The 26,073-nt window shown below is 46.0% G+C and overlaps 1 protein-coding gene across 1 annotated transcript in view; it reads left to right on the top strand.

The window, feature by feature from the left end:
• Nucleotides 1–26,073, top strand: part of Fat1 (FAT atypical cadherin 1) — a 115,584-nt gene that overhangs the window by 445 nt on the left and 89,066 nt on the right. The window contains exon 2 of the mRNA XM_032919261.1: nt 11,332–14,617. Within this exon, the coding sequence (XP_032775152.1) occupies nt 11,350–14,617 (3,268 nt within the window). The 5' untranslated portion in view covers nt 11,332–11,349. The remainder of the gene's footprint in view (nt 1–11,331; nt 14,618–26,073) is intronic.

The raw sequence follows: 26,073 nt of genomic DNA, 5'->3' as shown, positions 1-26,073 counted from the left end.
TGGAGCGGTTTTCATGTACAGAGATGAAAGCAGAGCCGATCGCTTGAGCGTGAGATCTTTGAAATGGAGTCGCTGAGTTTCTTAGATGTTCTGTGCCCGGAGGAGTGCAGCGCTGAGGTTTACTGCGGCTCCTTTGCAAGGCTAAGCCTCCGGGGAAGTGTACGCCCGGGCAGTTAGTTCCCTGTCTGTTTTCTGGAAGATAAACTTATGAGATCCTTATTAAAAGAGAGGGTCTGCTTCACAGTCCTCCCTGTGATTTCTTTTAGGAAGCTAACTTTCGGCTGTCTTGTTAGAATCCCACCCCCCCACTGATGGGAATTACAGTCTTGGAAACAAGGAGACAATTGTGTGTTAGGGCAAAGTAAATTCGCAAATATTTTCTATGTAGTTAATTTTTTTTTCATGAGCCTGAACTATAGTTTCATTAATTAGTTTTTGTTAAGCAACTCCCGAGTGCTGGTAGAGTTGTTTTTTTTTTTTTTTAAACTGGGAATTTACTTAGATATTAGAATCAGAAAAGATTTAAAAGGCACATGACTTACCTTGGCAAAAGCTGACTTGTGTTGCTTCATATATTCCATATTTAATACTTTAAGAGCATATTTTCATGTCCTGATGCTAAGGGATATTGATGTTTTTCATATCAGTTTTAGCCACACAAACAGTTGTTGCCTGTACTCCATAACTCTGGGTAATTTGACTTTGCATCTCGGGTTCATTAGTCTTATCTAGGTGTTAGAACTTTGCCTCTCTCCCTGTTTTATGATATACAGATATTTAAAATATGATTTTTAAAAAAATTGGTGCAAATCTCCTTGTGGCTGAGGTAGTATTTTACAAGTGTAGTGTAAGTTTTGTTTAAAAAAAAGTTTGCCCATTTCTTGAAAAATTAACATCTTAAAGGAGCCAGAATCTTTTTTCAAAAACCCCCACTGTGAAAGGAAGCAAGGTTGTTAGAGACCTTCACAAAGTCATTTGGGCCACCTCTGAGTTCATTTTTGTGGGTAAGCAGCCTCCCCACGTGTCTTTATTGGTTTCACACTGTGTGGTTAGTAGAGAGTTCACTTTATAACAAAGATGTATGCTCAAAGTGATAAAGATTTCCTTTAAATAGGCCCCCACCCCTACCCGCTCTAGGGTACACCCTCAGATTCAGCTCTTGGGCATCTTTGGAGAAGGCCTTTCTCTCCATGTTAGAAGTGGAAGAGGTTTTGGGAGATTAATTCTCTGTGTAACAGTCTTAGAAAGCTTGCCTGAGCTACCTGTTTTCCACCTAGGTCTGGCTGGTTTTACATATTCTCAATAAACGAAAACCAAGTGGGTGTATTATAGCATCAAACGCTGTCTAGTTGGCTGATTTGTAACCTGAAGGACCTTAGTTTGTATAGAAAGTGGAAGGACCCCACATTCGAGTCTTCATGGTTGGGTATTTACAGTAGGAAAGTATTTTTTTTTTTTTTTTGAGCAGATTGTGTGGAAGGTGAAAGTGAGTCTCAGTTGTTCAATTTGGACATGTCTGTTTGTCTTTAGACCTGGGAAGGTGTTTTTAAACCATTTAAGATCAGAAAGTGGATAGTTCTCCTTTGCGAAGAAGCGGTTCTACTTAAAAACTCGTCTGTTGACTATTTTCCAGGATACGAAAGTCCTTTCACGATTATTTTTAATGTGTATGGTTGTTTTGCCTGTTTGTGTGTCATGTGCCACGTGTGTGCCTGGTGCCTTCAGAAACCAGAAGAGGTCTTCTGGAAATGGAGTTGACAAATGGTTGCAAGTTGCCACGTGGGTGCTGGGAATCGAACCTGGATCCTTGGGAAGAACAGCCGGGCTCTAAACCCCTGAGCTATGTCTAAGTGCCTTCTCTTGAAAGGTCCAGATTTAAATGCTTCTCAGATTCTTGCTCAATTCCAAGAGCTCATGGTATACTTGAAGAGAAATACATCTGTTATGTATTTTTTACCAGCCCTTTGGGAATTCAGTCACTAGAGTGTTCAATCATGGGGCTCGGTGACAGGTCTGCAGGTATCACCTGTAGGCAGTTCTGAAGGGTTTCGAGGTGGCGGTGACTAATTTTGGAACAACTAGGAATTAAGAGCCATTTAAAGGGCCACCATCTCTAATGCTGTTCCTGGCCTGATGGTCGTCCCTGAATTTTTTTCTGGTAGGGGAGCAGAAGCACTCTTTTATTTTCTTTTTGTGTATCCTCTTTCATTTAACCTTGCCTTCTAGCCTCTCTTCTTAGTCTTTTTATCCATCTCTCCATTCGTCAGTCCAGTAACTGTGAATCTTCTCTGCAAACATCGAGACTTAACACCGTGCACATAGGTGAACAAGTCAGGTTTCCTGTCCTTGAAGAGCTCAGGTCCCGTTAGAGAGAGGGCTAAGGCAGTGTTGGATGTTGGAAGAGAGACCGGTTAAGACCACAGTAGTACATCCTAACACTTGAGCAAGCTGGGGCTCCTGCAGTAGGTAGACTTGGATGAGTCCCTCATGACTGACACGGGGAGTGGGTCGGGGAGACCAGGAATGTACAAAGTATCATGTGGGTTATATGACTTGATTGTGGTCTGCTGACTGGAGAGAAAAGACCTTAGCTGTAAGAAAACGAAAGCTCTGAGTGAGTTAGGTTCACTGAACTTCTTTCCTGTAGCTTCTTTTGGCCAGGGTAAAACACAGAACAATAAATGACAGTGCCGGAAGTTGGCCTTTGAGCACGGGAGGGTAGTTTTTATGGGGCAAAGGTTAAGGACAAGAAAACAAGGAAATGCCGAAGAGAAGCCACAGAACTGTATTTTAGGACAGTTAAGTTACATTTACGTTGTCTTTCAGATGGGAGGAAGTGTAGCTGTCGTTAGATTAACACACACCCAGCCACTGGTTGGGAGTCCTGTGCTCAAGACAGCTTGGCATGGCACAAGCCTATGAGAAAGTGCCCCTTTAGTTTGAAGTTAGTGACACCAGGGTTACATTAGATAAGTAGGCAGGGATCAGATTATCAAAGGTCTTTGTAAAAACCTAGTAGGAATATACCACGTCTGGAGAGATAGCCCAGTGGCGAGTGGGTGCTTCTCTTGTAGGGGACCTGAGTTCTGTTTGCAGTACCTACATTGCTGACTGGCAATAGCTTATAACACAGCTGCAGGGGATCCCAGGCCTCACGTGTGCACGCTCCCACACAGACACACATGCACATAAAACTAAATCTTAAAAATATACACATATATTTATTCAATATGTATTGAATCAGCAGGCAAAGGGAAAAACATTAGCAGGCCAAAATACCCAAGTATATTCAAGTGACGTATGACATCAGAAAGAAGGGTGAGTGAGTTCCTTGGGGTAGGATTAGTAAACAGGATCACTAGGATAGATAACATACTGTGTCAGAATAAATGCACGTATGGATCAGGTGTAGCAGCACGAGTGCATACAAAGCTGCTCTGAGAGATAAGTAAAACAATTCTAGGTAACAGTTTATAAATGGAGGTTTGACAGGCATAAGAGGTCATCTAAACTCCGAATTTGAGGGGGTCGGGGAAAAGAAGGGTTGTGGGGAGGGTGGCAGGAAGCTGTAAGGAATGTAGTGCAGCCCCCAGGTTCTCAAAGAAATGCAGTCCACAGGATTGAGCTTCCGTGCCATCCTTAGTCAGTCGATGACAGAAGCTGGGTCGAGATTTCAATGTTAAGTCTTCTGCTCCCTTCCTGTCTGTTTGATCTCTTAGCCTGCAAACTCCGAGTGCTGTGGGGAATTAGAAAGACTCTCCCCTGGAATCGGGATGATCGTTCCGTGGGCCTGTTTTGATTTTTACAGTGGGAAACCAGGGAAGAGGCTGCCTTCACTTAGAGCAGATGGTATTCCAGGAGGATTCTTCTTTAGGTACCTGAGAGGGTGGACTCAGCTGTGGGCATGTTGGAAGCTCCTGGATGAGGTCTTTAAGGCGATAGTCTAGGTTTTGTGTGGGAAGAAGACGTTTGTCGTACTTTAGTTCCTTGTGAATGAGAGATAGAGCAGTACGCAGTTAAGAAGAATCAGGAAAGTGCAGTCTTTCAGGTGTTGTTTTGTTACAGATTGCTTTTCCATTTTAGGCACTTGTAAAGGACTCAGGGTATTGGGTAGGGGGTTGAGTGGCTTGAAGCATGATACATAAGATCAGGGAAGAAGAACAGAGAAGAAGGACGTTTGCTCACATGATGCCCAAGGAAGCGCTCCCCTCTCCCCTCTCTCTCTCTCTCTCTCTCTCTCTCTCTCTCTCTCTCTCTCTCTGTCTCTCTCTCTCTGTCTCTGTCTCTGTCTCTCTCATGTGTGTGTGTGTGTGTGTGTGTGTGTGTGTGTGTTTGTGTGTGTGTGTGTTTGTGTTTTGATGGGATGGATCTGAAGGGTTTCTGTTGGGCATTTGAGACTAGCAGTGGTTTTAGGAGAGAAGAAAAAGTGAGAAGCAGTCAACTTTGGCAGGCTGAGAAAGTACCTTTTATCAAGCTCTTTTCCAAGGTAAGAAAAATAAGGGTGTTAGTCTAAAGGAAATGCAGTGTTGAGAGCCATTTATTTTTAAGTAGGGAGGAACCTGTGTTTATAGCCTCAGCAGGACGGAAGGGGTTGTTGAAGGCTGAGCTCTAGAGCGACAGAAAGATGCCGAGTTTTATGGAGTCAAGATGTCAGGCTGTCTCTCAGGCGTCTTCGCCCGGACTTTACCCTCCTGCTCTCGTGGCACTTCCCCTTCCTGACCTGCCATTTTACTGAAGTACCTGTGAGCGCGCCCAAGTGCACAGTGAGCATAATTTGGCTCTTACTGAAGCCAGGATAATTTGGGAGTGGAAGATGTAGCCATGGTAATTGCTGCTTACTCTTCCAAAGCATCGTGTAAGTTATTTCTGTCTGCGGAGGAAAAGCACATTAGGCTATAGTGACTTAAAACACGAGAGGCAGACAGCCTGTCTCTGTGGGCAGAGTTTGTCCTGGAACCTGGGTGTGACAAATAGAGAGCGAGCAGCCTAAACTGATGGCCCCCCAGTCAAGGAGAGAGCGGTAAAAACGAAGAGGTGAGTCCAAGGGTGCCTTGTCAGCCTTGGCACCCGTGCCAAGTCACCTTCATAATTCTAATAGCCGTGTTCCTACAGACTCATGCACACAGTGAATTATATATTATAGAAAGATCATCAAAAATATGTTTACCTTTCTTAGAATGAGAATGCATTTAAGTTTTACTTGGGGGCCAGTGAAATTGGCTTAGTGGGTAAAAACACCTGATATATCTTGAGCTTGATTCCTGGGGCTCACACACGGGGAAGGAGAGAATTCAGTCCTGCAGTTACCCTCTGACTTCCATGGACATCACGCCACATGCACTCAGCGCACATGTGTGTTACAGTAGGTAAGAAACATTGGGTCCGGTCTCCAGCCACAAAAACAAAAAATGACAGTAAAAAGAATGTTAAACTGTAACCTTCAGTAGCAAATTCAAGCATGGTGACACTTGCTGACTCTGAGAGTGTAGGGACCAGTGCAGGGCACAGTGCACCATTCTTCATTTTTAATTTGAATTTCAATTTTAATTTTGGTTTTTTTAACCTGTCCTAGAGTGAGGAGTTCAATTACGGAGAAGTTATGACGAGGATAAAAATGACCATTCTTGTGTTTGAGGACGCTGCCTCTCAGGTGTCTGGGCGTTAAACAGAATTCATAAGTTTAAGAGTTTCTAGCTCTGAAGCATGGGAACCGCTTCTAAATCTTATAATTTTAGGTGAAAATAGATGAATCAGAAAAAAAGAATACATTTCAGGGGCTGTTATTAACCTTATAGTATTTAGTAGTCATGTTCTGAGCACAGATGCTGTATGCTGTTCATGAAGACTGTGCCTTCTCAGTAATTGAACCATTTGACATGAGATCTTCAAGTGAAGAAATATGACGGAATTAATATCTTATTTTTACCAGAAACATTATCTTGTGTGGGTATGGATTTTAGGAATCTATACTAACAATGTTTAAGGGGGTCCCAGGCTCCATGACTGAGCTAAGGACACATTCTCTTTTCACTTCAGAAGATAATAAATTAGAAGTCTCAACTCAATCATGAGTTCAAGCCCCGTGACTGCCTTCTAAATATCAAAGGGTAACGCTGGGCTGACATGAGGTTTTGGACTCTAATTTTTGTAAGTATGAAACTTAGGTAATAACATACTTTGAAGACAAAATGGTGGACCCTGCCCCCACCCCACCCTCTCCCGTAGTTGTACTGTTTGTCTTGGGTAGAGCGGCAGCTGCAGTTCGATTGTGACATTTTATAATGAAACCTGAATCCGCAGTCCTTTAATACCTCTGTTGGGTCAATAATATCCCCTAAAAGTGGATTATTAAAAAATCATATGATCGTGTTTAGTAATTTAACCTAATTACACTGGTGTACTGTCAGTAGACTCAAGAGTTTAAAGAAGAAACAAATGGGCTGGAGAGATGACACAGGGTTGCTCTTCCATAAGGCCCTGGTTTGATTCCCAGCACCCACGTGGCAGCTCACAACTGTCTGTAACTTCAGTCCCGGGGGATCTGGTGCCTTCTTCTTGATTCTGCAGGCACTGCATTGCACGCACATGCTTTACAGACATCAATGCAGGCAAAACACCCATGAGAGAGGGGAGAGGGAGAGGAGGGAGGGAGGGAGGGGGAGAGGAGGGAGAGAGAGAGAGAGAGAGAGAGAGAGAGAGAGAGAGAGAGAGAGAAACTATTTGTCAGTATGATCCAGAAAGTTCTCCCGTTTGTGATATGTCCTTCGTAGCAGCCTATGGGTTAGTTATGGAGGGGGAAGTGTAAGAGTGTGTGTGTGTGTGTGTGTGTGTGTGTGTGTGTGTGTGTGTGTGTGTGTGTCGGGGGAAGGGATGTTGTTTGGGAATCCTGAGATGTGGTTGGCTCTCTCCATGGGGAGGGGACACATGTACAGTTTATCAGTTGGGATTTCTCTTCTCTCTCCCGTGCTGGGTGGGGGACCATAGCTGGCATACACAGAACACACCCAAGTCTTGATGTTGGGCTTCAAGTACTCAACGATACTGGCCTCTGGAGTTCCTTGACACCTGCTCCCAATTCTTGGTTTCCTCACCTGCCTTAGCTGCTACTTTGACCTCTTAGCCTGTTTCTTCTGCTAATGCCTCAGCCTTGATTAAGGCTCTGTCCTTGACTGGCTTTCCTTTCCTTTCCAGCTTTAAAAGCTGTCTTCCTTGTTTGGGTGATTCCTCAGCTCAGTGCCTCCAGGCTGCCTCCCTCCCACTTACCTCGCCTGCCCACTTGAAGGCCTTATTTGCATAGCCATAACCTCTGAGTGTCAGTCACCTGTCTGTGGCAGAGGCGATCAGCTTGTGTGGAGGAATGGTTTCATTTGGTTCTTAGTTTCCATCCAGGACCAATTGACCCAGTTCTTTGGTCCTGTCTTGGCATAGACATCAAGGTGGGAACTTGTGGAGAAGATTTCTTTAGCTTATGGTGACTAAGAAGCAGAGAAGTGGGAGTAAGGGGAGGAGAATAGGGTCGGGGGAGGGCGGCCAGGAAAGGAATGGGGTCCCAATAGCCCCTTCAAGGTCATGCATGCTTCCATGTAGCTCCTTTAGACCTCACCCATCTCTTAATGATTCCGTCCTCAGGGAGGAGAGGGCGTCACCAAACACAAGCCTTGGGCGAGTGGGGGGCACTCTGGAGGGACTCTTCTAAACAGCCACAGTCGGGACATCCTGTGGTGGCCTGACCTGCTGATCCCATTTCCAGGCCCGGGACCCATCTCCGTCTCGGTTTCTCACCCTTCTCCTTTATATGCCGTCTTCTTGCTCAACAGAGTTCTTTGGTGTTTTTATGTTCCTGTCTGTCTCTTTCCTTCGATTCATCAGTGAATCTTCCGAGAGGCCCAGAGTTTGGCCACTTCTCCCGCCTCCAGTATTAATCATAAGCTCCCTGACTTACCTGTCTTACTATCATGGCTTCTGATTGGGGATGTCTCCCATACTGTCCTTGACCCATGCTGCCTGCATTTCCCCACACAGATTCCAGAGGGACCCCTTCTCGGTCAGACCCTATGTGCCTGCTCCAAATCCTCCTGTAGTTTCTTATTTTATTGGGAATAAAATACAGGGTCATAAAATGTGGTTGAGTAAATACATAAATGGTAAGGATGGACACGTTAACCTCAGAATTCTAAGCCGGGGCGGAGTGTTGTTTTCTCTGCGGCTGAGAAGCATTGGCTACCTATTGGCCTCCTTCCACAGAGCACTGGATGAAAAAGCAGGGAAGGGATTGATCTGGCAGTGGAGAAAATTGACAGGACCTCGGTTGAGGTTGGGATGAGGTCAGTGTCAGCACTGGGAAGTCACATCTGTCACTTGTATGATGTGTGGAAGATGACACTGGTCCTTTACAAGACACAGTCCCAGTCTAATCATAAAACATCAAGTCCCAGTGTGTGACCATGCTAGCTCCTTAGTAACGTGCTCATGTGAGGTGCTGATGCAGAAAGGCTTCAAGTACTCTCTTAATGTGAGATGATTTCGTGGTAAATCTCCATGATCTTTCTCCCGGGCCTTGTCCCTGGCTTCTTTTCCTGCCCCACTGTGCTCCAGCCCCACTGTGCTCCAGCCCCAGGCCACTCTTAGTTGCTTTTCCCATCCCACCGTGTCCTAGAGAACCCAGGCACTACTTCCCAGAAATGTCACTTGTGCTAAGCTTGCGAGGTTTCCCCCAGGCTGAAGCCCTTACCCATGATCCAGTGGGCTCTTTTCTCTTGATAGCTTGCTTGCTTTACCAGGAAGTGCATCATCCATCCGTCCTTCCATCTGTCCGTCTGTCCATTCTTACGGTGTGGAAGGTTTGGTTCACTTTTAATTCCACAGCATCTAGAGATAGACCTGCCTTACAGTAGGTGAGCATTAAACATTTGTTGAAGGATTTAAATATTTAATAGGTATATGACACACACACACACACACACACACACACACACACACACAATTAGGCTAAAAATTCATGCAGTGTAGGTCAAATGAATTATATCTCCTTTTCTCCCTGTTCCTTCTCCCTCCAAATAGTATCAATTGTTACGTTGGGAATTTTTCTTCATTTTGAGCATATCCTGGATACACACACACACACAGATTTTCTTCCCTCCTTTGGCAAACAGAAATGGGATTGGCTTAGTTTGGCTAGTCCATTCCTCTAGGTATCCTTACACATCAATATGTTGGATGCTGTCTTCTTTTTGATGACTGTGTAATATCTCAGATGCAGAACTAAGCATTGAAGGCTTGCAGCATTACCTTGCTGTAACTGTTCATTATGTAGTGGATCATAGCGACACTGTCTCTTAAGATAACCCGCTGTTTAAGAAGGACGGCGTGTGTTCAGGCTCCGTTTTGTACATGCCCTGTCAGTCATTTTCCTTATGTGTACTTCTACATTGCTACTTCAGATGTGTTTGGATTGGGATCTTTGCTGTCCTTAATCTTTATAGACTGAAAACAGTGATATTCCTTAGTCTCACCTTACAGCCTGTAGATGAACCGAATGGGATCTCTCTCTCTTGCTCTCTCCCTCCCTCTCTCCTCTTTCTCTTTCTTTGTTAAACTTTCAGGATTGTTCTTTTACCAGACTCAAGTTCCCTTAACTATTAGAACTGGTGGGCAAACAGAGATTTTTGGAGGGTAGTTTTTGGGAGATGCTCTTCTTCTGTTAAATCATCCTTGTCCCTTTAGAGTTCAGAGGTCTCTGTGGTGTCCTGACTTGTCTGTTGAGGAGAAGGCTTGAAGGCTGCAGAGCAAGTTAGGATGCCCAACTTGAACTTGATTCAGTATCAATTAAGCTCCTAATTGCTCTAGGCATATCAGTTTTCTTCTTTCCCCCCCTCTAATAAAATGACTAATGGGGCAAGCTGGCAGTGGCTGAGTTAAGATACTGTAAATTAATGTTGCCATCCTAATTTTGCTGGGCTGTCAAGCCAGCCCTCCAGTCTGCTGTTTCTTTCACCTTTGCTAGTACTTTACAGTTTGCGCATATTAATCGGAGGGTTACTTTGCAAAGGGCGCACTTCTGTACTGTGCTGTCAGCACTGGGGGCTGTGAAGGCGCACTGATTTTTTTCTCCCCCCCTTTCAGGATGAATTTCCTGGCATGATAAAGAACAGCTGGTTGGAAAAAGCCCTGTTCTCTGGCCAGAGCTCAGCCCCGTGGGCCTGACCTGCCTTCCCACTTGCTAAAGGCCACCCTTTGTTCAGGATCCCTTTCTTCCTCCTCGGCTACTCTCTGCCCTTCTCGAAGCTCTGCCTCCCTCCTACCTCGCTTTGATGCTCTGATGGCTCATCTTTTGTGTCTGTAGATCTCCTTTCACTGGGGACGGATGCCTGGGTGACGGCTTGTTAGGAGTTTTGAAGATACCAGACCCCCGGACAAGGGGTTATTGACAGCAGTGACGATAAAATGTCAATGTTTAGGATGAGATTCGCTCCTCGGCCTTAGAAAGAGCGTTGCCTGTGAGGCTCCTGCGTTCAGGTTTTCATATTATAAAATGACCTTTGACCGTATGCCCAGGCTGGTGTTTAGACATTACTTCAGTACAGATTTGATGGAGATGATTACGGTAGTTCCTCTAAGTAGCTTTGCAGTACTAAATGACACGGTAAAGAAGTGCTGTAGAGAACGAACTTAATTATTTTTATGAAGAAATCATTTCAGGATAAACTTTGACCTCAGATTACAAGCTGCCATTATAGACAGTCCCGTGAAAGCACCGTTTAGGACTTTGCATGTTTAAACTCCCGTGCGAGCACAAGTTTATAAGCCTCCCCGGCTTGGCAGGGACACGCCTGTCATGATAGCAGTGGGACATCGAAGCAAGAGGACTAGGGGTTCAAGTCCATCCTTGACTACGTAATGAGTTTGAGGCCAGCCTGGGTTAGGTGAAATTAATTCTTCCTCCCGTAAAATTAAGCTTATATGATTTTTGAGGATGTAGTTCCTCGTGTGTAAGAGGAGGCACGCACGATTCCTGGCATGCTTTTTCAAAAACTGATGTCTGTGTTTGGCCGGAAGACTTAAGTTTAACAATAAAATTCAGGGTTGGAGAGATGACGCAGCGGTTTAAGAAGAGAATTGCTCTGCAGAGGACCTGTTCCCAGCATGCACCTGTGCACATGAAAGCAATAATAAGGAAAAGATGAGACAGAGTTCTGGAGTTGCTAGCGTGCTGATGTTTAGGTCTGAAAGCGTGTATTCACTCTGTGTAGGGAAATGCTTACTGCGTAAGGCTTAAGTTTACAGTCTGTTCTTTCCCCCATCAAGTGACACTCTCTTCTTCTTCTGTTCCAGGTGGCCAAGAGTTGAACAATGGGGAGACACTTGGCCTTGCTTCTGCTTCTGCTCCTCTTCCTCCAGCATTTTGGAGATGGTGATGGAAGCCAAAGACTTGAACCGACCCCTTCCCTCCAGTTTACACACTTCCAGTACAATGTCACTGTGCACGAAAACTCGGCCGCAAAAACCTATGTCGGCCACCCTAGAAAGATGGGCATCTACATCTTAGACCCCTCGTGGGAAATAAGGTACAAAATCATCTCAGGAGACAGCGAAAACCTGTTCAAAGCGGAAGAGTATGTTCTCGGAGACTTTTGCTTTCTAAGGATAAGAACCAAGGGAGGGAATACCGCCATCCTGAACCGAGAAGTGAGAGACCATTACACACTGGTAATCAAAGCAGTTGAAAAAGTCACCGATGCCGAGGCCCGAGCCAAGGTCAGGGTGCAAGTGCTGGATACAAACGACTTACGGCCGTTGTTCTCGCCCACGTCCTACAGCGTCTCTCTGCCGGAAAACACAGCCATAAGGACCAGTATCGCAAGAGTCAGTGCCACGGATGCGGACATTGGAACCAACGGCGAATTTTACTACAGCTTTAAAGACAGAACGGACATGTTTGCCATCCACCCAACCAGCGGTGTGGTTGTTTTGACTGGCAGGCTTGATGTCCTGGAGACCCAGCGCTATGAGCTGGAGATCTTGGCTGTGGACCGGGGAATGAAGCTGTATGGTAGCAGTGGGGTCAGCAGTCTGGCCAAGCTGACGGTTCACGTGGAGCAGGCTAACGAGTGCGCGCCCGAGATAACCGCCGTGACGTTATCACCATCTGAGCTGGACAAGGACCCGACATACGCCATTATCACCGTGGAGGACTGCGATCAGGGTGCCAATGGGGAGATAGCATCTTTGAGCATTGTGGCTGGCGACCTCCTTCAGCAGTTTAAAACGGTGAGGTCTTTCCCAGGGAGTAAAGCGTTCAAAGTGAAAGCCGTCGGGGGCGTCGACTGGGACAGCCATCCTTACGGCTACAACCTGACAGTGCAGGCTAAAGACAAAGGAACTCCTCCGCAGTTTTCCCCTGTGAAAGTCATTCACGTCATTTCTCCTCAGTTCAGAGCTGGCCCGGTCAAGTTTGAAATGGATGTTTACAGAGCCGAGATCAGTGAGTTTGCCCCTCCACATACACCCGTGGTCCTGGTCAAGGCTATTCCTAGTTATTCCCATTTGAGGTACATTTTTAAAAGCACTCCTGGAAAACCCAAATTCGGTTTAAATCACAACACGGGTCTCATTTCCATTTTAGAACCAATTAAAAGGCAGCACACATCCCATTTTGAGCTTGAGGTGACAACAAGTGACAGACGAGCCTCCACCAAAGTCGTGGTCAAAGTTTTAGGTACAAACAGCAATCCCCCAGAGTTTACACAGACCGCATACAAAGCATCCTTTGATGAGAATGCACCCGTCGGTACCCCGGTCATGAGGGTGAGCGCGGTCGACCCCGACGAGGGGGAGAATGGCTACGTGACTTACAGTATTGCAAACTTAAATCACGTGCCATTTGTCATCGACCACTTTACGGGTGCTGTGAGTACCTCTGAGAATCTGGACTATGAACTGATGCCTCGCGTCTACACGCTGAGGATTCGTGCTTCCGACTGGGGCTTACCGTACCGCCGGGAAGTTGAAGTCCTTGCCACAATTACTCTCAATAACCTGAATGACAACACCCCCCTGTTTGAGAAGATAAACTGTGAAGGGACAATTCCCCGAGACCTGGGTGTAGGGGAGCAGATAACCACGGTTTCTGCCATTGACGCTGATGAGCTGCAGTTGGTCCGGTACCAGATTGAAGCTGGGAATGAGTTGGATTTGTTTGGCTTAAACCCCAGCTCTGGCGTGCTGTCATTAAAGCACTCGCTCATGGACGGCTTGGGTGCAAAGGTTTCCTTTCACAGTTTGAGAATCACAGCTACAGACGGAGAAAATTTTGCCACACCATTATATATCAACCTAACAGTGGCTGCCAGTCGCAAGCCAGTAAACTTGCGGTGTGAGGAGACCGGTGTTGCCAAAATGCTGGCAGAGAAACTCCTGCAGGCGAATAAATTACACCATCAGGGGGACGCGGAGGATATTTTCTTTGATTCTCACTCCGTCAACGCCCATGCCCCACAGTTTAGGGGTTCTCTTCCAACAGGAGTTGAGGTAAAGGAGGACCTCCCAGTGGGCGCCAGTATACTATTCATGAATGCTACTGACCTTGACTCTGGCTTCAATGGGAAACTGGTCTATGCTATCTCTGGAGGGAATGATGATAGTTGCTTTACTATTGACATGGAAACGGGAATGTTGAAAGCCCTCTCTCCACTTGACCGAGAAGTAACGGACAAATACACACTGAACATTACGGTGTATGACCTTGGTATACCCCAGAGGGCTGCCTGGCGCCTTCTGGATGTCACCGTTCTGGATGCCAACGACAACGCGCCCGAGTTTTTACAGGAGAGCTATTTTGTCGAAGTGAGCGAAGACAAGGAGATAAACAGTGAAATCATCCAGGTAGAAGCCACCGATAAAGACCTGGGCCCCAGCGGACACGTGACATACGCCATCCTCACGGATACACAGAAGTTTGCGATCGACAGGGTGACCGGCGTGGTGAAAATTATCCAGCCTTTGGATCGTGAAGTGCAGCGTGTACATTACCTGAAGATCGAGGCCAGGGACCAAGCCACAGAGGAACCCTGGCTGTCCTCCACTGTGCTTCTGAAAGTGTCACTCGATGATGTTAATGACAACCCACCCAGGTTCATTCCACCCAATTACTCCGTGAAGGTTCGAGAAGACCTACCAGAAGGAACCATCATCATGTGGTTAGAAGCCTATGACCCTGATGTAGGTCAGTCCAGTCAGGTGAGATACAGCCTCCTGGACCACGGAGAAGGCCACTTCGATGTGGATAAACTCAGCGGGGCAGTCAGAATTGTCCAGCAGCTGGACTTTGAGAAGAAGCAACTGTATAATCTCACCGTGAGGGCCAAAGACAAAGGGAAGCCGGTGTCTCTGTCTTCCACTTGCTACGTGGAAGTGGAGGTCGTTGACGTGAATGAGAACTTACACGCGCCAGTGTTCTCCAGCTTCGTGGAGAAGGGCACAGTGAAAGAAGACGTCCCTATCGGCTCATCAGTAATGACCGTGTCAGCTCACGATGAGGACACCGGGAGAGATGGAGAGATCCGGTATTCCATCAGAGATGGCTCTGGTGTTGGTGTTTTCAGGATAGATGAAGAAACAGGCAAGTACCGTTACCCCTTCCGCTGGCTGTCCTTCCTCTTTCTCCTTGTCTTTGCATCAGAATTCCCAGTCGGTTTCTGTTAGGGCTCAGCATTGAAGTGCGTACGTACACATGTTCTTGTCCTTTTGCTCTGTGAAGCTGTACGCAGTGACCCCTGAGGTTGGACCCAAAGGAACTGAAAGATTAAGTGTACGCAAGATGAGTAAAAGAAAACTGAAATGGTTGCCACAGATACTGACCTCTGAAGTTTGTAACCCAGTTATCAAGATCATCGCTGCGGTTTTGTAGTAACCTTGAAAAGCATTCTGGGTAGGGTGTTTTGTGGTGTGACGTTTCCATGCTACTACAGTAACAGCAACACCAGTTGTCGTGCCATCTAGAGGGTAGTGCATGCCTGCAAAGTTATGCAGCCTACACAGAGTCGTTGATGAGCTAAAACTATCATTTGCTTTACCTCCTCTCCAGGCCATTGTTGGGTAGTGGAATTGTTGAATGAAAATACCTGGCTTGGTGTCGTAGTTAAGGTTTTACTGCTGTGAACAGACACCATGACCAAGGCAACTCTTATAAGAACAACATTTAATTGGGGCTGGCTTACAGGTTCAGAGGTTCAGTCCATTATCATTAAGGTGGCATGGCAGCATCCAGGCAGGCGTGGTGCAGGGGGAGTTGAGAGTTCTATGTCTTCATCTGAAGGCTGCTAGTAGAACACTGGCTTCCAGGCAGCTAGGATGAGGGCCTTAAAGCCCACACCCACAGTGACACACCCACTCCATCAAGGCTGCACCTATACCAACAGGGCCACACCTTCTAATAGTGCCATTCTCTGGGCCCAGCATAGGCAAACCATCACAGGCTGCCTCTTTCAGTCATGATCTTCTTAAAATGAACTGTTTTATCTATAAGATGGAGACATTAGGTTTTTAGTTTATTTTGTTATGCTTTGTGATATAGGGGATTGAACCAGAACCTTCTGCATGCTAGGCAAGCACTCTATACAAGGATTGGTTACATCAAGGTTCATGTGAGGAAGTCATTAAGTAATGTGTTGGATTTATTAATAGTTTTTGGAAATGGAGGTGGTGTTTTTCTATAATATACTTTTCTCCCCAGAATACAGTTCATTGAATCTCTGAGGTAGCCAGGTTCCTTTTTGTTGTTGTTGTTGTTTTCAGACAGGTTGTGTCTGGGTGTAGCCCTGCCAGTCCTAGAACCCACTGTATAGACCAGATTGGCCTCAAACTCAGACGTATGCCTGCCCCCCCAGTTCTGGGACTGAAGGCTTACCACCTCCTTGAGAGTCCTCTACTCCCCCAACCTCCGCCCCACTCCAGTCTCCAGTGTGTACTGTTTTCCTTTGACTACACAGATTCTGTACTTACAAGTCAGTGTTCCAGTGGAGGGCAGCCATTTTTTTACCTCCGACATCTAGCTCCTTTAAAGTGGCCAGTGCACAGAAACTGCTCAACAAACTATAACCTAATAGGTGAATTGATGAAGGCTTTGACTGCCCTGCCCTCTGAGTGTGGTAAACAGAGGAACCTGGCTTTCCAGCACGTGTAAGGTCTGGGTGGGCCTCAGTTTACAGGTTTCCTGAATGCCCTTCTACAGATCTCTGTGTTCTAAGAAGACTTTTTTATTATGTAAAACTTGATAGGTTTGGTAACACCCCACACATAAGACAACAACAACAGTGTTTTAGCCATAATTCACCCTATCTTAGTAGGGTGCACAGCATCTGGAAAATAGAACCTTTGTTGGAGAACATATTTTGAAGGCTGCAGGCTCTCTAAAATCATGCTTTCTGTTAACTCAAGGGGCTTCCCCTAATTGATTATATTTCACTAGAGCCACTCATGTGGGCTTCTCAGAATTAGTTTAAGACAGAGGAAAATGGCATAATCAATAGTGTTTGGTAATCAGTCTTCTGGAGTAGACTCTTTTGGGGGCGGTGTCCTTCTGTCTGATATAAATTGCGGTCCAGTAACAATATAGAAAAATATTTAGGAGTTAAGGTTGAACTTGATACTTTTCCTGTAGATTTTCTGGGAAGTTATTCTTAACCTTTTTTCCCCCTCTCAACATAAATTTCAAAGCCTGTAAGGAGCTGTTAGAAGTTAAAGTTGAGTCAGAAAATATAATTTGAGCCTTAATTTGCATTCTCTTCGTGACTTAAATTATGAGCACTGCCTTTTGGCTCTGTCTTTTTTTTTTTAAGTGAAAATAGTTTTTATTGCTTTTTTTTTTTTTTAAAGGATCACTTAGAAACCAGTATTTTTCACCTATAAATTTAAGGAATGGGGTTGTTCCTGCTGCCAAATGGGGAGAAGGAGGAGACAGCTAAACAGACAGGATAGATGGCATCCTGAAATAGACCCAGAGCAGTGTGCAGTGGCCAGGCGGGGACGGACTTTTTCCAGTGGTAATCTAGTGGGAGGTGAGGTGGGGGAGGCACCAGGATACTGGGAGGTGAGATTGGTTACCATGCTAGAGACTGTTACACATGTCTATAATTACATTTAAAGGTGAGAGCGAAGCTAGTCGTTATCCTGTGGTTCTTGTTTTACAGAGGAATAGTCTTCCCTAGGTGGTGATACGTGTATATGATTTCTGAAATCGTGTAAGTGATGTACTCGTTAGACTTTGGACTATTGTATTAAAACACGGAAGTTGGGAGGTCAATTTATCTGACCTAGTTATTTTGTAGATTTCTAGCCGGGAAATTTGGCATTAAGTGTTAGATTTCTTCAGGAAGAAATGTTTAGTGGAGTAGACAGGCTGCGACTAAGACTGGGGAGAGGGATTGGTTGGTAAGGTGGGCTAGGCAAGCACGAGGCATTGAATCCCATCCCCGAGAGACAGACACGGCTGGAGCTCTATCTCTGGGAGCCTAGCCGAGATGCGTTCGGTAAGAGACCCTGTGAGAATATAAGATGAAGGGCCTGCTAGATGGCTCATAACTAAGGAAGGGCTCTCTGCACAAGGCCTGACAACCAGAGTTCAATCCCTGGAACTCATGGTTCTTCTTCTCCTCACCAAATAGATACACGTTTAAACAACAAGAAAAACGAGGTAGAGCAGGAGAGATTGAGGAACACACCTGGTGGCCTCCACCCATCCCCTTACCCATCTGATTCATATGTAAACACATGGAAATTAATATAAATACACACAGAGCTAAAGTTAGCAAGCTAATTATTTAATTTGACTTGACCAGTCCAGCAGTATAGAAAGACACCTGCCCCATGAGGAAAATTAGGGATGAGTGGGGACCTCACGGAAGACAAGGAAGCTGGAGGTGGGCTGTCTGACATCCCGGTTAGCACTTTGCTCCTTGCCCATTGCCACTCCACTTACTTCCTGTGCCATGTATGTGTTTGGTTCCTCGCCAAGTGATCAGGGCCTGTGCAGAGCTGCAGTGCTGGTTGGTGTTGCCAATTTGACACAAACTGGAGTCACCTGAGAAGAGGGACCCTCAGTGATAAATGTTTCCACCTGATTGGCTGTGGAGACTTTTTCTTGAATGTGGATCGATGTGGGAGAGCTCCGCCCACTCTGGGTGTTGCCACCCCTGGGCAGATGGTCTTGGGTTGCGGTTTCGAAAGCGAGCAAGCAGAGCAAGCCACGGGAGATAAGCCAGAGGAGCAGCGTTTCTCCGTGGTCTCTGCTTCAGTTCTGCTCTCCAGTGTCCTGACTTCCCGCAGTGATCAAGGGTGACCTGGAAGTGCACAATGCAACAAACTCTTTTCTCCTGAGTTGCTTTAAAAAAAAAAAAAGTCAGAGCAGCAGAAAAGCAAACTAGGACAACTGTTTTGGCTCTGGAGCTGGACCCATGTCCTTACCAGTCTGCCTCCTGCCTTCGGCTTTCAGCTGCTCATGAAGATTGAGTAATCTGAGCAGGTTTTTGTAGTGGCTTTAACTGTTTCAATACCATCACATATGCATCTCTACACACTTCTTATAGACCGGAGAACAGTTCAACAACCTAAATCTAATTCTTGCTCTCTTCAGGATTCTCCTCCTCTTTATCTATGTTAATTTCAAACACCCACAAAAATTAGTAATTAAGGAAAATCTATTGACTCCCTAAAGCATGTGATTAAAACACACAGCCTTTCCAGTTGTGAGTTTCATTTCTGTTTTGTAACTGCTTTGCAGGGCGGTAATGTGTGGTTGCACGGTGGGAGTGAGAGTCATCTGCCCATCTGATATCTCTCTGCGTGTTTTTCTGAGCAGCCTCTGGGTCCCCAGCTACTCTCCCAGATCCCGACCTTCGTGATCACCCTGCCACTTGAGGGTTTGCAAGGGTAGGGCATTGGTTGTGTGGGAAAACTACTTGAAAAGCTTGTCTGCTCCAAGCTCCGGTTTCTGGAGCTCTAATTACGGTTCTAGACATCACCGAAAGGATTGGGCAAGTGGCACGGTAGGGAGAGTGTGTGCCAAGTAGGATTGAGTTTGTATCCCCAGTACCATGCAAGTGAATCCAGTAAGAGTGGTGCTGGCCCCTAGGCTAGTTAGTGCAAGGATTGGGTAGAGGTGGACAGACCCTTGAAGCTCATTGGCTGACCAGACAGTGTGGCCAAATCAATGAACCAAGTTCCTTGAGAGGCCATTGCAAGAAATCAAGATGAAGAGATCTAGGAAGAGCTTGATTGTAGCTCCCAAGTGTATCTCTCTCTCTCTCTCTCTCTCTCTCTCTCTCTCTCTCACACACACACACACACACACACACACACACACACACACACAAGATGAGAGTGAATTGTAAGCTAAGTTAGTGTTGTGTTACTGTAGGCTGTCATCTTGTTTGCAGAATTGAAATGTATGTTTCTATGGGAAAGTTGGGATGAGTTAATATGGAAATCTAGGTGTTGTGACAAGAGAAATCACCTTATTTGAGATGTTGAAGGGAAAGTGAAGGCCGTATGCACCTGCCTACTTTCATCTGTCCATCCATCCATCTGTCTGTCCATCCGTCCATCCATCCATCCATCCATCCATCCACCCATCCATCCATCCATCCATCCACCCATCCATCCATCCTATGCTTGGCAAACACTCAGCCATGGGCTGTATTCTCAGACTTTTTATTTCAAGTCTTGGTATAGGGTCTTGCAAAGTGACCCAGGTTGGCCTTGAATCTGTGATCTGTGGTCACTCCTGCCCCAGTTTCTGGAATAGCTGGGACGACAACAGGCTTCTACCACTAGGCCTGGCTGAGGACAGACTGCCTTTCTCTTAAGGGTAAATGTTAAATGTCACGGTGTTCTCATTATGGGAACATCTTAGTCACTGATTTGGGTATTGTTCCTCTGGGGGTTGGCCCCTGGCCTTTTGCTGTGAGGGGGATTCTGCTTCTGTGGTGGAAGCAGAAAGAATTCTAGTTCAAGCCAACCTGACTGCTGACCTCATTGGGAGGGAGAATGTTCTGGAAGTCTGAATACGTTAATATTATGTAGTTACTCGTCCCAGTCTGAAGAATGTTGTTTCCTAACTTTACACAGGATATTGTGTGTACATCCTAGGCTTGTGGTCATTTTGTCCTGTTCCTGACAGGCAACAGTATGGACGATCCCCTCTAGGCCTTGACTACAGGGAGCTGGGTGGTTCTTGGTGGTGCTGTGGTAACAGCAGGCTGCAGAGTGGAAAGAGCCAAGCGGCCCTCAGAGGGGCGGTGACTGCTGTGGTGGGAACAGTTTCCCTCACGGAACTGGGTCTAAAACATCTCAAGACACTTAAAAGAGACACGGGTGGGAGGCCTGTTAGGGAGGTAAGAAATGTGCTGGTGAAAGGCCTTTTGTGTTGCTGTCTCCTCCCTTAAGTGGCAGCAGCTGCTGTCTCCCCGCCACCCCCCTTTTGTTCTTCTAGCAAAGTTGAGGAGAAAGAAATTTACTTCCCAGCTCCAGTAAGACAGAGAGTCAGGCTGTGGCAGGAATCATCTTTGATGGTATGCAGCTGCTGTGTTTGGTTGAGGCAGGCTGGGCAGCCTCTTCTCCTGCTGGAAAGGCTCCTGAGGCAGGAGGGTTTTTTTTTTTTTTTTTTTTAAGGTGTAAGTGAAATCTAATTAGCAACCCAGGAAACTCCCTTGTGTTTTGAAAGGAAACAGTAGAGGCTTTTCTTTGGTTATTTGTGTGTTACTTATCAAGTTGATGCTTTAAGGAGGAGAGTACTGACTTTCAGGGGTTTGTATCCTGAAGCAGAATTCTGGCACCCTCTCTATCACCCTCCTTAAGTGTGGGGCATGGGAGCTGGAGGGCGTAGGGTAGAAGTGACCCTAAAACAGGGTTTGTAGCCCTGATTTCTATGGTAGGGAGAACACAGTGAACATCAGCATAGTAAAACACAGCCAGTTACAAGCTTGAAATCAGATTGGGCCATATATGTAGTAAGACCCTGTCCCCAAAACAGAATAGAAAAAACAAAACAAAACAAACAAACAAACAAAAAAAACCACCACAGAAAAGTAAGCAACAGTCACTTTCTGAATCCTACCAACAGGAACTATTAGAAGCATTTTATGTGAATTCATTTATTAATTTTTACAACTACCAGACACTTTTCTGTGGTTCAGGTAAGCTAACGTTTATGGGGAAGGAGGGTAGGGAACTTGCCCAAGGCCACTTGGGTACTCAGCACGAGAACTTTGGATTGCTTCTCACTTGCTATTTGTTGTACCCAGAGGGGTGCTCAGGGGAAGCCCACTTCAAATCACTTGCCCAGCTTCCGGCTGTCTGGAAAGCTTGGACCCTCCTTTTTAGGCCTTGAGTCTAGGGGCCCGGTTTCCTCAGAGCCACATACTGTATTTCAGCACCAAGACTGGCATGTGCCTCGCCCACGTTAGCAATTAAAAGCACATGCAGCAGCATCAGTGAAAAGCCTGCCTTCTGGAATGTTGAGCATGCGAGTCCCAGCCTAGAGGAAACGACCAGTACTTCTCAGCCTGTGGGTCATGACCCATTTGGGGGTCAATCGACCCTTTCACAGGGGTCACCTAAGACCATTGGAAGACACAGCTATTTATATTATGACCTGTAAGGGTAGCAAACTTAGTTATGGATTAGCAATGATAATAATTTTATGGTTGGAGGGAGTCCCCACAACATGAGGAATTGGATTAAATTAAAGGGCCATAGCATTAGGAGGGTTGAGGACCATGAATTACTAGGTTCCTTCAGGGTAGCTGAAACTAATCTAGTATGTGCTTGCCCTGTGCACCGAGTTCTTTGTGGTCATGGTGCTCCGTCTGACATTGCTCTCACTGATGCCCTGGCTTCTGCAGCTGTCCCCACCAGCCATCTGGTGCTTGGTAAGAAAGCCAGTCATGCACCGTCCTGTCAAGGAGCTGTTTTTATGTTCTAAGAGGGTGGAGGGTTTGGAGGTTTATAATCTGATGAGTAGCCTGTGCGTATAAAGATGTAATGTTGAGTGAATATTTGGTCTTTTCTCATATAACCCCCTTCTGCGATTATGAAACCAGAGTTTTTTACACCTTAGGTATCCATCCATGTTGAATTTTCTCCCCCGCAACCATTAACGTTGCTTTTGTTTGGATCACAGATGTTTTAGTCAGGCGTGCTGGATTGGCCGGGTCTTTATTATTTCAGCTGATGTTTTGTTTATTACGTTTCTTTGTGGTTACTGTGCAGCACCTATCGATTTATTCCTGACACACTGCCGGTTATGAATATAAATATCGCATGTCACTGTGTAACACCTAGTGCCGCGAGTCTTCATGACTTCGGTACCAGGAGTAAATGGACTCCAGAGATTGCCATTGAAGGACACATGTCTCTGCTTGCTGAGGTGGAAGCTGTCCAGCCGAGCAGCAGGGACGCGAAGCAGGAAACGTGTATGAGCGTCGGGGGCCATTCAGTTTAGCCTGCCTTGCCGGTTAAGCTGTTCCTTATCTGCACTGAACCTGTTTATGGCTGATGCTAACCTATGGAATGGAATTCTGTGTAATTAATACACACACACACACACACACACACACACACACACACACACACAAACAAACCTGTTATGGCTGATGCACTAACTTGAATGGAATTCTGTGTAAAATATATATATGTATATATAAATATATATATTTATATTTATGTGTGTGTATGTATAGGTTACCTGGCTATTTTTTATTTTAATATTTTCTTAATACCCTTTTAGTTGGTGATAATTTACCTCATGGCCTTGCCACTGGCTAGCTTCTCCCACTCCCCCCTTCGTCCTGTCCATCTAGATAACGACTGGATAGTTCAGTGGATGTTTGCCGAGTGCTTGTGGTGTGACACACGTGTTACAAAGAACCTTTATATAGGCTGTGTGGCCTTAGTTGTTTCATGGTGATCCCCTGAGTACATTTAGATGCTGCTCCTTCTGTTACTGTATCCTTTTTTTACTAAAGGATACAGCACGACCCGGAACCGAGATTAAGCACATTGATTTCTGCTGTTGCATCTGGAAATACTCCTTCTTGATAAAATAGTCGTGTGCCAGAAGCCAATATGATTTCAAGAGTAATGCAGTTGTACTTTTCTATACTAACTCCTGTAGCTGTTCCGTCCTTCTTGGGCTTCTCCTTCACCCTTCTGTGGCCCCTGTGGCCTGAAGTCCCAGCTCTGTGGTCTGTGTGTAAAGCCTCCCCGATAGGTTCTGTGTGTACTCCTCACTGGTTCCATGCTTCCCTTACCTTGATCTGTGGAGCCAGCCCTGCCTCCAGACCCCTCCCCCCACCCGCCCCCAACTGGTCCCCCTTCCCAGGCCGAGGCTTCCCGGCTTCCCCTGGCTTCCCATCCCCTGTGTCTGGGTGTATTTCTACCACCTGATCAGCTCTCTCCCGGCCCACATAATTCTGCTTACAGACACTTTCTTCACGAGCCTCTTCATATGGAACTGACTGTTCTTTTTATGCACGTAAAAAGCTGTTCTTGTCTAGTAGATTGCTCATTGTGGGAAATTCTAAATCCTTTCCCCTTGGATTCTTGGAATTGACAGTCCATAGGTAATCTGTTAGTTGGTCTGATAAGTAGTTGATGCTCGCTTCTTCCTTCCTTCCTGGGAGCAGTTTTTCCTCAGCAGTAAGTCATGCTGCTTCTCTCTGTTCAAGGGGATGGCGTACTCATCGGACTGGTGTCTGTCTCTTCCATTTCTGTCTCCTTGGACTCAAGGACAGAGTCCAGCCTTGATCATCTCTCCCCTCTCTGCTAAGCACGTTGGCCAACACTGCAGCACACAGTTACTGGGTCAGCGAGCAACGGACTGACATAATCATCATAGTTATGAAGATTGCGCCAGATTCCTTCATCCCGGGTACCTAGATCTAAACCTCGGGAGACAGCAGTGTGCTGCGTGTTCGGTTGCCACAGAAACTTTGCAGCTCTGTTAAAAGGTGTTTGATCTTCCTTCAGAGGCTGAGCAGGTTGACCAGAGCAGCATGTGGTCACCCTGGGCTGACGCTCTATTCCTGGACTTTCTGTCCTTGCAGCCCCCAGCTCTAAATCCCTTTGTTCAGATGTCCCAGGGTTGCCAGTTCTCACCAGCTGCCGTGGGGAGGGACCACGGGAGGAAGGGTACTGTGTGGTAATGATGCTCATTTGAATGATGTGTCTTCTTACTTATGTTACACGGCACTTGATCCAAGGTAGTTACGCTCTTAATCCAATGGTTTTCTTATTTCTCTTCCATAAATGAACTAGAGGAAGATCTCTGATGGAAAACTATGTCCTTGTGTTTACAGTTACTCAACAGGAAGTCATTTTACGTTATGTCAAGTAAAATAACCTTTTATTTTCTTTTGTAAGACCATGCTGCCTCCGCATTGAGGTATTCTAGGTACACACCTACAAAAGTAAACATTACAGGCTATTTTTGTTTAAGGTAAGCAGCTCTCTGGTCTCCGGTTGAGTCCTTAGTTGTGCCAGCTTCCCACTCTTGCTCCACGACTGGTATTTCTTTCTTCATTTGGGTAAGCTGTGAGAAAACTCACACTTCAGTCGCAAAGTCAGTTTTCTCAAAGACTCAGGTGTCCTGTCCACGTACTTATAAATCAAGGTATGTAGGATTTAATAAGCTATGTTAGATTTATGAGCAGGCCTCTTATTTAAGACAAAACAAAACAAAACAAAACAAAAAACCCCATGAATGTGATTCTTCTGAGAGGTTATTGTTTGGGGAAAGATGAAGTCAAGATACCTGTGGCAGCCATCTGATCTGTGGCTTAGAGACTGTGACACACGTGTAACTTGAGTCTGGACTCCTCTTAGGGCTCATTAGGACACCTCCGGCACCTGTATTTCTGCCTGACGTATGGTCGATTTTCTTGACGGCCATCTTTGGATAAACCAAACCCGGGTTGCTTGGTGTTTTTTTCTTGGGATTTGTTGCTCAGTTGAAGACAGTTAACCTGTTTAAAGGAGGCTGAGCTGGCAGAGTCGATGCCAAGGTCACTTGGTTGGTTGAAGCAACAGAACGGGAAGCCATTGTTTCAGATGGACATGTCTGGGAAGGATCTTTAAAGGTGAGGTATTGTCTGCCCAGGCTTGAGGGGACAAGGCAGGAAGAATGCACATGTCCAGAAAAAGTGTTTCTTTAATAATACTGGGATAGCATTGTGCTGCTGATGGATGCTGGCTAGAGAGGCGGGAACACAGATCATTTGTGTTGGGTCCTCTGTGTTATTGGTACCAGAAAGAGCGGATTAATAAGCATCACGGCATAGAGTGTAAGTGATTTAAATCACAGCATATTGTGATTTAAGGCCACTGAATATTTTTATCCTATCCAACCCCAGTTTAACCTTATCTAACCTCTTCCTTCATGGCCTCCCTCCCTCCCTCCCTCCCTCCTTCCCTCCCCCCTCCACTGAGGCCAACCATTGCTCCCTGCTAGGATGTTGGCTCCTCATTTTCACTTGTACTGATCCTAAGCTGTAGTGAGTTTGAGTACGGTGGCCCTGTCGTAAGCAGAGGACATAATTTCTTAGCGCCCCTTCCATACGCTCTCTCTGCCTCCCTCTTCCAAAATGTTCCCGAACCTTGGCTGAGGGAGTTGATCCAGTCCAGTAGTAGCATGGACTACGGGCACGAGTATAAATACAGAGAAGGTGGTTTTGATAAAGCAGCAGCAGCAGTAGATGTCCTGGGAGCCTACAGTCTCCCAAGTCTTTGACTTTTGGCCAGGTTTCCAGCACCAGCCATGAATGCCGTCCTGCGGAGTGGGCCTCAGATCTAATCAGAAAGCGATCAATCACCCCCATAACCTTCAGGCCACTATTGCCCCTAGTAGGCGTGTCTTGCCTGGCGGGTCAGTTTCGTAGCCGTCAGGGCCAGCACTGGTTAAGACCATTGATGTCTTCTCTCTGGGTATATCTTCTCCCTGCGTATCATCTTCCAGCACTATAAAATGAACCAGCAGGGAGGAAATTTCCAGGTCAGTTGCAACCTGATTTTTTTTTTATATGT

Source organism: Rattus rattus, chromosome 13, assembly GCF_011064425.1.
Source record: "Rattus rattus isolate New Zealand chromosome 13, Rrattus_CSIRO_v1, whole genome shotgun sequence".
NCBI lineage: Eukaryota > Metazoa > Chordata > Mammalia > Rodentia > Muridae > Rattus > Rattus rattus.
This window is presented reverse-complemented; position numbering and strand designations above follow the sequence as displayed.